Source organism: Lissotriton helveticus, chromosome 8, assembly GCF_964261635.1.
Source record: "Lissotriton helveticus chromosome 8, aLisHel1.1, whole genome shotgun sequence".
In the NCBI taxonomy this organism is placed as follows: Eukaryota; Metazoa; Chordata; class Amphibia; order Caudata; family Salamandridae; genus Lissotriton; species Lissotriton helveticus.
Genome location: NC_136069.1, coordinates 244852217 through 244864710, shown reverse-complemented (window position 1 = coordinate 244864710; position 12494 = coordinate 244852217). Strand labels below are relative to the sequence as shown.

At 42.0% G+C, this 12494-nt stretch overlaps 1 protein-coding gene across 1 annotated transcript in view; it reads right to left on the bottom strand.

The window, feature by feature from the left end:
* The window catches only part of CNTN5 (contactin 5), a 2147338-nt gene that overhangs the window by 79995 nt on the left and 2054849 nt on the right, over nucleotides 1-12494 (bottom strand). The window contains exon 22 of the mRNA XM_078656993.1: nucleotides 11141-11250. Within this exon, the coding sequence (XP_078513119.1) occupies nucleotides 11141-11250 (110 nt within the window). The remainder of the gene's footprint in view (nucleotides 1-11140; nucleotides 11251-12494) is intronic.

The following is a 12494-nucleotide window of genomic DNA, read 5'->3' as shown; positions in this document are numbered from 1 at the left end:
ACCCGAGATTTCGGCCCCATAAATGGAGGCTGATTGTGCTTTATGTTTAAAAACCTCCAAGGCTGGTAAAACCGCTTTTGATATGCTGCCTTGGTGTTTTTTGGCTATCAACACTGTATTGTGGAGGAGAATTACTTTGTTTTTTTCCAATTGTGGTTTCCAACACATCTTTGTATCTAGGGTAATACCCACATAATTAAAACTTTGCACATACATAGCTTCCTTTTAAAAGATCTATGTGGATTTATTGCCATATACTTTGGTTTTGCTGGAGTTTATTTCAAGGTCTTTAATGATGCAATATGTATAAAAATGGTCTATTAAACATTGTAATCCTTTGGGGGTCTGTGATATTAGTATGGTGTCATCAGTAAATAATAATGCTGGCACCAGATCTCTCCCCAACTTAGGAGCATCATTCTCGCAACCATACAGATACTTGGCGATATCATTTACATATAAAGAAAACAGGGTGGGCGCCAGTACACACCCCTGGTGCACGCCTCTTCTTACAGGAATTCGCTTCATGAGTTCGCCCCGTGGTCCCCATCTCATTTTTGTGAAATTTTCCTCGTGCAATCTCATGATTTGTACGAGCAATTCGCTGAGCACCCCTTGACGTTTTAGCAAATCCCATAATAAATTACGAGGTATTGAGTCGAATGCAGCTTTCAGATCTATGAAAGCGATATACAAATGGCCCTTTCTTAGATTTATATACTTCCAGCAAAGGCACATAAATCTAAATACTTGATCGATTGTGCTGGTTTTAATTCTAAATCCTGCCTGGAATTTTTAGAGCACTTCTTCTTCTATCCAGTCACTTAGTCTATTTAAAATATGCTTGGCGTAAATTTTTTGTAAAATATCAATTAAACTGATTGGGCTGTAGTTCACGGGGTCATAGCGGTTGCCTTTTTTAAAAATCGTCACAATTTCTGCCCCTTTCAATGACACGGGGATTGGCATTCCCGAGGCTATTGCGTTGCATAGACAATTAATATATGGTTCCCAAACACTAGTATCATGCTTTAACAGGTCGCCTGGTATTTTGTCCGGACCGGGGGCCTTCCCAGGCTTTACAGTGTCAATGGCCAAAATAGTTTCCTCTAAACTAAAATGTAGATTGTCAATCCTTGGGTTTAATGCTAGATCAACAGCAATATTAGGCCGATCGGTTTCTACCACTGCATAGAGACTGGTACAATGTTCAACCCAAGTATTAGCATAGAGGAAAAGATCATTAGCATCCCTATCTGACCTGTTCCCTTTTGCTATTAGCCTCCAAAAGCTTAGCTGGTCTTTTGTTTTTGCTGCGCTTATTCATTCTGACCAAATATCATCATCCCAAATTTGTTTTCTTTTAGTTACGGTTCTTTTATATCTGGTCCTATTCTCCCTTATTTGAATTACATTGTTGGTTTTTATTGCCTCTATTAATTCAGCCTTTGCTTCGCGACACTCCTTGTTATACCAAGGATTAATTCCTAATTTCTCATCTTGCTTGCCTCTATTGCCTACCTCCGGAATTTTACTCACCAATGGATTTAATGCGTCTTCGAGAGCACTGTGTAACTCTGACATTAGGGTTGAGTCAGGTAGTTTATCATTATATGGCGAAACAATATCCGCTAAGGTTTTATAAATACATTCCAAAGAGTGGCTATTCCCTAGAATATGCGGCCATTTAAGAGCTCAGCAGTTGTTACTTACTAGGGTTTCATCGACAAGGTTATTGATTCCCTCACTACATGAAGTCACAGGGAGAAATAGCTGCGCTGAGAGGGCCAGTTGTAGCGGTCTGTGGTCACTCTCAGTTCCTGCATCTTAACCCTCAAAAAGGTTTCAAAACCCACCACTGGTTCAAAACAACAGTTCAAATCCCCTCCAACAATTACCGGTGACTTGGATTCTAGTGTGTTTAAAAAGGAATCAAGTTGATCTATCACTAGTGAATCCTTATGTGCTGGGCTCAGTCTATTATAGATGTTAATTAAATATATCTTTTTTTCCATCCCTTGCAGTTATTTTAATCCCGAACATATTGTGCGATGGTAAGGGTATTTGGGTTATATCAACTTCGAGACTAATCCTTACCCAAATAACTAGGCCCCCCAATGGCCTACCTATAGCTGATGGAATGGCTTGCACATTAAATGTCTTTTATCCTATTCTTTGAGAAATTTCTAATGCCCAAGTCTCCTAAAGAAGACAGATATCGCTCTGCTCTATATACTCATGTCATTCCATATCTCTGAGATTCCTATTAGGGCCTGCTATGTTCCATGAAATAAGGCATATTTCTGGCCGTAAACCTGGTTCATCGTCTAGATGTAGATTATTACTCGTGCTACAATTAGATATCTCAGGTGTTATACTACTAATCATGTGGTCGGATGGAATCTCTAGGAGATTGCCTTGAATAGTACTTATGTTCTCCTCCACCCGGTATTGTTTATCTTCCTGTGTCCTACCACAAACTGGGACATTCTGGGGCACTTCCGGACTTTGAGCATTTATTAAATAAGTTTGAACCGTTTTATGATTTTGCCGGATGATCCCAGGTTTAGTATTTCTCTGATATGGTATCTTTTGTTGTCAATCTAGTGTATCTAGATCTGATAACCCCTGAATCCTATTTGAGAGTGCTACTTGGGTGCCATCGATATTATAAAATTTTTCAAGTGGGGGTCTGTAGAAAGAACCTAGTGGATGGGTGGTGATACAACTGCCTTGGGGGGAGGTCTCCTCGCGTGTGTTTAGTATTCTGCGAACCAACTGTGGTCGCAGAAAATTTACTACTACACAATCGCCTAACATATTCTTTGGAGATTTGTCTATCCACCCAACCCTACGGACCATAAGGATGTCTTTCATGTTTGAGGGGTGAAACTTTTTATTTTTGGAAAGCCAGTTAACTGTCTTATCCCGTAGCTTATGCCATGATTCTTTTTGCTCTCTTTTAAGAGGTGGGACCCCCAACTAAAATTAGTTAATATTAACTAATGTTAATGTTAATATTAATGTTAAGAATATCTTGTAAAGCGTGTGGGGAGCGCCACTGTCTGCGCAGTCATGGAGGGTGTCCAGTACAGCTAATATTACAGATTCAGTCGAATGGGCAGGCTGGAAACCCGCCTGATGAGACTCAAGGTAATTGGACTCTTCCAAGAAGTTAGATAGGCATCTAGCCACGTTTGCCTCTAAAACTTTCGCTAAAAAGGGGGGCAAGGAAATGGGAAGGTAATTAGACATGCAGGTGGGGTCGGCTCCAGGGTTTTTCAGGAGAGGGACCACAGTAGCCTCTTTAAAGGCTATGGGGACGTGTCCAGGTGGGAGAGAATTGTTGAGGAGGCTGGGAAAATGGAGAGGCAATGTTTTAATATGTGAGGAGGGCAGCAGTCAGTGGAGGCTCCTGACTTGATCTTGGCTAGGACCTCCAGGAAGGTCTCCGTGCTAATAGTAGGAAAACTGTTGATTGTACATTTGTTTTTGTAGAGAGCAGGGGAAATTGTGTTGGGGTGTTTGGGAATACTAGCTTTGATGGTCGAAATGTTGTCAATGAAGTAATCATTAAGTGAGTAGCAGAGCATTTGGGTGGGGGTGGCCTTTGGGAGGACTCTGGCTGGGTTAGTTAATTCGTTCATGATAGTGAAGGTTTCTATGGAGCTTTTATTCGAATTGAGGATACGTGAGGAGAAATGGGTAGCTTTAGCTGTAAGAATGGCCTTCATGTATTTTTTCCGCTCTGTGATATACTGGAGCTTCATTTCTGGGAAATAGTCACGTCGCCATTGCCGCTCTAGTTGGCGTAGGGTCAATTTGTGAGATTTAAGTTCAGTGGAGAACCATCTCTGGGCGTCTGCACGGCGGGCAAGTTTAACTTTCCTAAGGGGGGCATGTGTATTACTGGCTGCAAGCAGCCAGCTAGAGAAGTTGGCTTCAGATAGGTTGATCTCAGGGTGACAGCGTGTCAAGAAATTCCTTCTTATATAAGGCGTTCCATATCCTGGCCAAGCCACCAGCGACCGTCCGAGCTTTCCTGATGGTAGAGTGGGCTAGCGTGAATTTAATTAGGTAATGGTCAGACCATAAGCAAGGGAGCATGAGGGGTCAGTTACAGTCAGACTGTTAGTCCAGATTTGATCAAGGATGGGCCCTTTTTAATGGGTGGGCGAGGAGACCTAGGACCTAGGCCTAGGACTTCATCATTAGGTACCGGGTCAGTCCCTTTGGCGCTTTGTGTTTGACTTAGGCCAATATGGATTTCAGGTACACTAGGGATTATATGTGGAGTGTTGCTATTTTGAGACCCTCCTAGATCTTCTTGTGCATTCCACATTCTACCTAAGTGGCCTATGTCCCTGCTGATCAACTTTAACGTACGATTTACTGGTAATGACTCTTGGGACATATTACTCCTTTTGGCTTGCTCTACTAACAACCCCTCTGCTTGTAAAAATGGATATGTCCCTGTAGCTTTTTCAATGTGGACGGTATTACTACTCATTTTTAGTTGTTCTAATGCACTATTCAACTGCTCTACCTTTATTCCTATTGGGCTATGTTTCTTGTCCATTAGGTCGCTAATCTGTGTTGACATTATCCCAAGTGCAGCTTCTAGCATTGATGCTATGGAGCTCTCTAAAGTTATCCAAGTCTGTTCTAAAGAGGATGGATGCATGCCAAGATCCATCTCTGTCTGCGTGCTAACTGTTCTGGGTTTCAGTCTCAAGTTGCTCTCGGTATTAGGGTTTGGATTTACCATGCGCTTCTGCCCTCCTACTTTCTTTATTTTAGCTTTCCTGGGCCCATTTGTTTGTCTCTGTTTTAACGATTTCCCCATCTCCTTTGGTTCTTCAGTTACCCTTGGCGCGCGTAACCTAGTTGCCATGCTCTTCTTATTTGGGCCGTCTTTCATAACTTCCATGTCACTCAAACAAACTAGAGATGGTATCAGTGGGGTTAGTATGCTTTGCTCATTGTGAACAATCACTGTTGGGCTTAACCTAGGTGACTTTACTATAGCCTTAATGGTTGATGGGCTTGTTTGTCTATATGTAGCTAGTTTAGAGAGGTCAAGCGAGAGACGCCTCTCTGCTATCTGTATCTCATGAGTTAAGAGAGACTCTGCTCTAATAATAAAGTCATCCAAAGTCCTGGCAGCCCCCTTGCGTCTATTTGAACTCATACTTTTTCAGTTTATCAAACATAAGTTAGCACTTTAATTCACAAGTCCCAGTCAATTGTTACGTGATCCAGTATTGTTTGAAGAGTCCTTACCACACGGTATGATGTTAATATGGATTTCAGGGGGGTGGCCCAGTCCAGTCTCCTCCGGTCGCTGACGGGCCCAGACGGGCCTGCCCTTGGCCCGGGCACAGCCCGGGCACGCCAGAGTGCGTCCCGCGCTGCCGGAGCCCTGGCCCCCTTTTAAGCGCCTCCTGGTGCACTGGATACAAGACGCGGCGTGAAGCGCCGCAAGGGGTGATGGGGAATGTAGTTTCCTCAGACTGGTCGGCCCAGTCAACAGCAGGCATTCCCAGCGCTCCCCAGATCACAACAACTGCGGCAAGTGCTGGTGGCTGATGGCTAGTAACCCGGATAGTGGAATCCCACGCTGCGGAAGCCCTGGCCCCCTTTTAAGCGCCTCCTGGCACACTGGATACAAGATGCGGCGTGAAGCGCCGCAAGGGGTCATGGGGAATGTAGTGGCTGATGGCTAGTAAGCAGATTAGTGGGCATTTAACAATGATTTTATGTTTATTAGGAAACAAATCTCATTTAAAGCAATTATTTTCTAATGCTTGACATAAAGAGGTTCAATTATCCTTTGGACAAAGATAGCCCTGCATTTCAATTCTACTATTAACAAGGGGAAAAGTGGTTGTCCATGCATGATGCTTTGCTGACTCATGATTTGTTTATTTTTTTAATGAAGAGCCAAACATGAAAGATGTAAGAAATCTTTGTCGTAGGCTAAGCTGTTGATTTGATTGATTCTTCCTCTGTTTATTCTTCTCTAGCCAGTGACCAAATGTATGCTATCCTGAAGTGGAAAACATATCCAGCGCTGACCTATCTTGACCGAGTTAGACACCAGAGGCCAGCTCTGGTCACAAGGATCCAAGTTAGGGAGAAACAAAAAATACCAACAGACACCTGGCAGTCTGAGTGACTACTCAGTTGGTGTTCGGTCCAAGTAGCGATATACAAGATATTATTTTGTTACTGTAGAGACGGTCATACATACAGAAAATGATCTAACCAGGGAGGAGCCTGCATCAATATAACTTATGTGAGCCTGTTTCAATGACTCTCATAGTGAGTACAGGTGAAGCAATGTGGAATTAAAAAGACTTTTATTAGAGTATCGCCAGGATCCAAGCTGATATATTTGCCATTTTAAATGATTCTTTGAAATAGGGAGGTGAAGAAACGAATCCAACAGAACAACAACAATGTAAGAATTCAGTGAACATTGTAAACGTATTAATAAAGTTACCAGTAGGAGTGTGGGTATATAACAACGTTGGAGATGCCCCTTCCTGTAAATGATTTTTAATATAAAATATACAATGGTGTGTATGTCGTTCCACCACTTTTTTGCACGTATCTTTGAATTCGGCCTGGATCGTTGAGGGGTTTTAGTGCAATCATAAAACAAACATTTGATTAATGCATTGTAACAAGACACAGAAAACAAACATTATTAACTTTAAAAGCTGTTGGATAGAGACGTGGCCTATTAATTATGAGGGCAACACAAAACGATGATGGACGGAATACTGAACATTGTCAAACATTCACCCCAGTCACACATCTGGGTTATATCCATCGTTTTGTGCTCACTATGCCACCCCAGTTTGGACCCAGCCATATGCAAATCAGTCTTGACCTTGCTCAACATGGGAACAATACAGCCCAAACTGCCATGCCAGGTCCTTCCTGGACCAGAAAACAAGCATCCTGGGACTAGTTTCGGGGTATTACCCCATATCAGCCAGGCTAGCTTGAATCCAGAGGCATAGTGAGCACAGGCACAGGACCCATGACTGGTCATACCCTTTGTACTTAAAGCGACTATAGCAACACAAAAAGATGATGGTCGGAAGGCTGAACATTGTCAAACATCCACCCCAGTCACAGATCTGGGTTAAAACCCTCGATTTACTGCTCACCTTGCCACCCCAGTTTGTACCCAGCCATATGCAAATCAGTCTTGACCCTGCCTCCCAGTAATAATGAGCAAGAAATGGAATTAGCTAGACAGGATTTCGGGCCTCTGTTTTAAGAACAGGCAAAAAAGTTTGGATGTAGTAGCAGTCCTTATTTTTTATCAAACTTTAAGCTTTTAAATGATGTTCAAATGCACATCATCCTTGCAATGAATGTCACTTTTCAGAAATTGCACTATTCTACCTTAGTTATTGCAAATATCATTCCTTATCAAAGACAAATTCAGAAGCCTAGCAAGAGAGCTGTTCTTCTGAAATGAAAACAAAACTTGCTTTGCATAACCTGCAGCATTTGTTTATCGAGGGTGCAAGAAAAAAAAGATAAACCAAAACAACACACTGGAGGTAAACATGTAAAATGCAGAAAGCCTAATTTAAACTAATACATGTGCCTAATTTATGCTTATTAACGATTCCTGCAGGTGTTTATGAGCTTCACTTTTAAAGTGATACGGCTAGGCAGTGTGGTAGAATGTGGCTCTGCGGCCATTTATTTAAACATATGTTGTGAGCCTAACATGCACAATGAGTACAATTAAGAATGAAAAGACTTAGGTATATTATGCTGTATAAAAACGAAATATTTTATAACTTTACAATTTCTTCCTAGAATTATTAGAATTATTATTCTTTTTTTTAATATATTGAATCCATGCTTCCTTCAATGCACTGATTGGTGCTTTTCCACTGACTTTTCACATAATTATTGGTGTATCCAAAGGCAAGTGGGCTAGGCGTGTACCAAATGCATTCCAACGACTTTCTGAATGACACAAACAGTAATACATTGTGGGTGATGGGAGCAGCAAGAACACTGGAATACTCCCCTGCCTCACTTGGAACCAAACCCCTAGTGACGCCGAGCGAGTGAAGCAAACAAGCCCAATCCTCCCTGGAAAGATTCTCTTCACACCTGTAGGCAACACTCCATCCATCCAATCCATTCATTTTTTTCACCTACCCATTCATCAGTTGATCATCCGTGCCATCAAACTCTCCCTTCACCTATCAAGCTTCCCTTTCAACTTTCCAATCACCATTCTTCCATCCATATTCGATTCACATATTGATCACCTATCTACCAACCTTCCTTTCATTCTTCCGTCGTTCTTCCTTTCACCCGTCGTAAATCCACACTCTCAGTCTTCCTTCAATCTTTTCACAAATTGATCTTTACACCCTTCTTTTAAACCTTTGGCAGTTCTATCCATTTATCCGTACAGTCTTCTTTCCTTTGTTCTATTCAGAGTTCATTCTTTTCACATATCCTTAATTCATGTTTCCTTCATTCCATCCATCTTTTAACCAATTGATCTTTCCATCCATGAATCCGTTGCCGCTTCTCTTCACTCATCCTTGCATCTTTTGTCCATTTTATATTTTCTTCCTTCCATCCTTCCTTTCACATTTCCTTCTTCATATCTCCTTCCTTTCGTCCATCAGCGCTTCCATCCACCCAGCCTTGCACACTTCCGTCCTTTGTTCTTTAAAGCACCCCTTATTCCCACCTTTCCTTTCGCATTAGCTTCCCTCAAGTATCTTTATTTTCACATTTCCTTCCACCCTCAGGGAGTTGGGGAGGAGTTAAGATTGAAGATTCACTACCCCACTGTTATGGGTGTAGTGTTGCATGTCATCAGCAGCTCCTCACAATCCTGTGTTCGGCTCTTTTCGATGCCACTATAATAAACATGTATATAGGGTGACCAGGCATCCTGAATTTACCAGGACTGTTCTGTTTTTTCAACAGCTGTCCCGGCTAATTTATGGAAATTTAGCTCATGTCCCCGTTTTTAGAGGGGGTCGACTGAAAAAAGGTGGATCTGTATATTTATGTTTTCCAAAGCAGGGATAGTTAGCAGCTATTATAAGAAAGCATTTTAATTAACAGGTATCCTACTGGCTTTAAACATTGCATTATATTTATGTTCTTACTGCCTCTTCTGAAATTCTCTGCTGAGGAGCGCTGTCATTCTGTGCACTGGCTGAAGCAAAATGTTAGTCCTTTTTCTATTGTAGTATAATGTCCCGGTGTTGGGCTTTAAAATTCTGGTCACCCTACATGGACAGGCAGCACACATCCCACATTCTTTTCTGTATACACGGCACCTCTATTTACTTTGTAATTATGCACAAGTAGCACAAGCGCGCAATGCAGCTTCTTAGCTAGTTCAAGAATAAAACTTTTTACTTGATCAGTGCTTGAATCATGTAGGCACTTTCAAATATTGGCTTGATTCTCACAGTTGAAACACTGATTTACAGTTTAGAACAATTTAAAGTGTGTTCCTTCTGAAAATGAACATACTCATCTTTACTGATTGTTCTAGATGCTTTAATGTCGAAATTATTTTTAGAAATCTTATAAATTATTGTGCACTCATTAAGAATATTTTTAAGGACAAAGCACGGAGTAATTCAGATGAGCATGCCAGTTAACTGCTGGTATTCTTTTGCACCCATGGATATGCTAGAAGGGCCAGTTATAAACTGTGATTTACTTTCAGTTGCATGATGGACGTCACTTGGCCCAACATAATTCATTCTTAGGACGAAGCCTACCAATTCGGAAAGCTTCCCTGGGAATGAAATTCACCCTTGTTTACCACTGGCTTTGAGTTTTGCAACTCACATTTGCTTGCTTACTGTTTGCTGGCTCTGATATTTTTAGGCTGTCCAGGTCAAGTTCTTCCCTTACATTGCCCAAACCCCATTTACTGTAATCTCTCGATTTCTGTAAACAAGCCATTAAATCTTGTTCATGTATTGTGACATTTGCTGTGCATTCAAAGACAGAGGTCAAATGTCATGCTTTCCCTTCCAGGGAGTTTGGTGTTTGCTTTACTTTCTCTGACCTCAAAGTGAGAGACTTTATGAGACAATCATGCTGTCTAGGGGAGAAGAGGGGGGCTGCCTGAGGAAGACTGTACAATGTTAATTTGTTTTCTAGCACACAACAACATGTAAATGTCTGTAAATGAACTGTGCAGAATTAGAAAAGCCCAAATGAAGCACATTTCTTGGTAATTCTGAAGTGTGGTGGAAAGAAATATTTTAGAACCATCAAAACAAATCAATTCACTAGGTGATGAGATTTTAACACATAATAGTTTGTGCACTGTATACTCTTATCCGTGCAACTGTATGTCTGCATATGTAATGGTGATTTCAATTGAAGATGTGTTGTCTGTAATGGTAGTGTGCTACCACTCTATGCCACTCGACTCTATGCCAGTGCACTGTATGCCACTCTGTACCACTGGACTCTAAGGGACTCTACTCTGCAACACTGCATTCAACGCCACTGAACTCTACACCACTCTACTCTGTACTACTGCATTCTTTGCACATCACTCTACTCTGCATAACTCCACTCTACATCATTTCTCTCTGCAGTACTCCACTCTAACCACTGACCTTTACTCCACTGTACTCTGCACTGCTGCATTCTTTGCCACAGCACTCTTTGCCATTCTACTCCGCATTACTCCGCTTCACTCTGCAGTACTTCACTCTACGCCACTGCACTCTATGTCACTGCATTCTACAGTGCTGCATTTTACACTGCTGAATTCTATGCAGCTGCACTCTATGCCACTTTACTCTACACTACTGTACGCCAGTGTATTTTGCACCAGTCCACTCTACTCTACTCCACTGTACGCCAGTCGACTCCACTCCGTGCCACTCCAATACACAACACTATTTGCATACTCCACTCTATGACTCTCTACTCTAATTTTTGCCATTCTACTCTACTGAACAGTAGCCACGCAGGTGTAAAACATGGCTAAAATAAAATTGGCCTATGCAAGGCCAGTAGCTCTTGCATAGGAGAGACCTACTGGCTTTGCCAATGCTTGTTTGGAACGGCCTCACTCACAAAACGAATCTTTCCATACCTCAAATCCCCGCGGCCTTCCCAGGTGGTCCGTCGTCGATTTCCACGCCACAAGGATCTCTGATGCGGATATACTCGTGGCCTTCACATCTGACGGAGCAATGCTGGGCTCTGTGTTAGGAAACAGTGAAATATTGAGTCCTCAGTGCAACAAATCATATCCATCAAACTTTCCCAAATGAAACTGTCACACGCTCTGACCTTCTTTATTGCAGCAAATAAAGCATCGCAGCTGCTGTGACAAGGAGGCAGACCAATGTGCTGAGATGGGCTCTAGTCATCTGTACTGCACAGCTTCCACTTAAAGCGCATATACAGGTTATTATCGACTGTCAACGTGCTCTGCAGAACAAAGAATCTATTTCATGGCCTGTTTGCTTTGGGTTTGCAACATTTACGAGTGTTTTATCAAGGCGAGGATTCCTGATTTGATAGCATCATTTTGGCTGCGAGTCAGGTTTCATTCAAGTATAGAAAAAAATCACTTTTTCAAGGTTTTGAGAGATTTGTGTTCAGAAAGGTTTCTGTTGGCCTGAGGGCAGTGCTTAATTTGAGCCAGTGGTTGATGGTGGGGCCCAGGAAACAACCTTTACAACGCAACCATTACATCGTACTACACGTACAACGCAGTCATTACATCGCAACAACATTTACAACGCATGTCACTACAACGCAGGCATTACAACACATACCATTACAACGCATGACACTACATCGCATGTCACTACAATGCAGGCATTACAAAGCATACCATTACAACGCATAGTACCCCTACACTACCCAACACTTACCCTACTGTTGCACCCCCTGAAATTAGAATAGTAATTTTTAACCCCTACACTATCCAACACTTACTCTACTGTTGCACCCCTTGGAGTTGGAATAGTAATTTATACCGCTACACTATCCAACACTTACCCTACTGTTGCACCCCTTGGAGTTAGAATAGTAATTTTTACCCCTATACTATCCAATACTTACCTTAAATGCAATGTAATGGTATGCGTTGTAATGGTATGCATTGTAAAGGTATAATACGATGTATCGGAATGCGTTGTAAGTGATGTTGCAATCTAAAAACTGCGTTATAAAGGCATGCATTGTAAATGTGTGTGTTGTAAAGTCATACATTCCTGGGGCCCACCCATACTCCTTTTTGGAGACCAACGCTTCTTTATCTGCATCAGATATTTGCAGAGCGCAAGAAAGGGAAAATACACAGATTGAAAGAAGGAGGAAGAGAAAGACGCTCACAATGGCACAAAGCAGAATCCTGTGAGAGTGAGATAAGGACGCATGGAGCATCTCGAACTACCAGCTTTTCGTATCTATACTGTCGGTGTGCAGAATCGCCA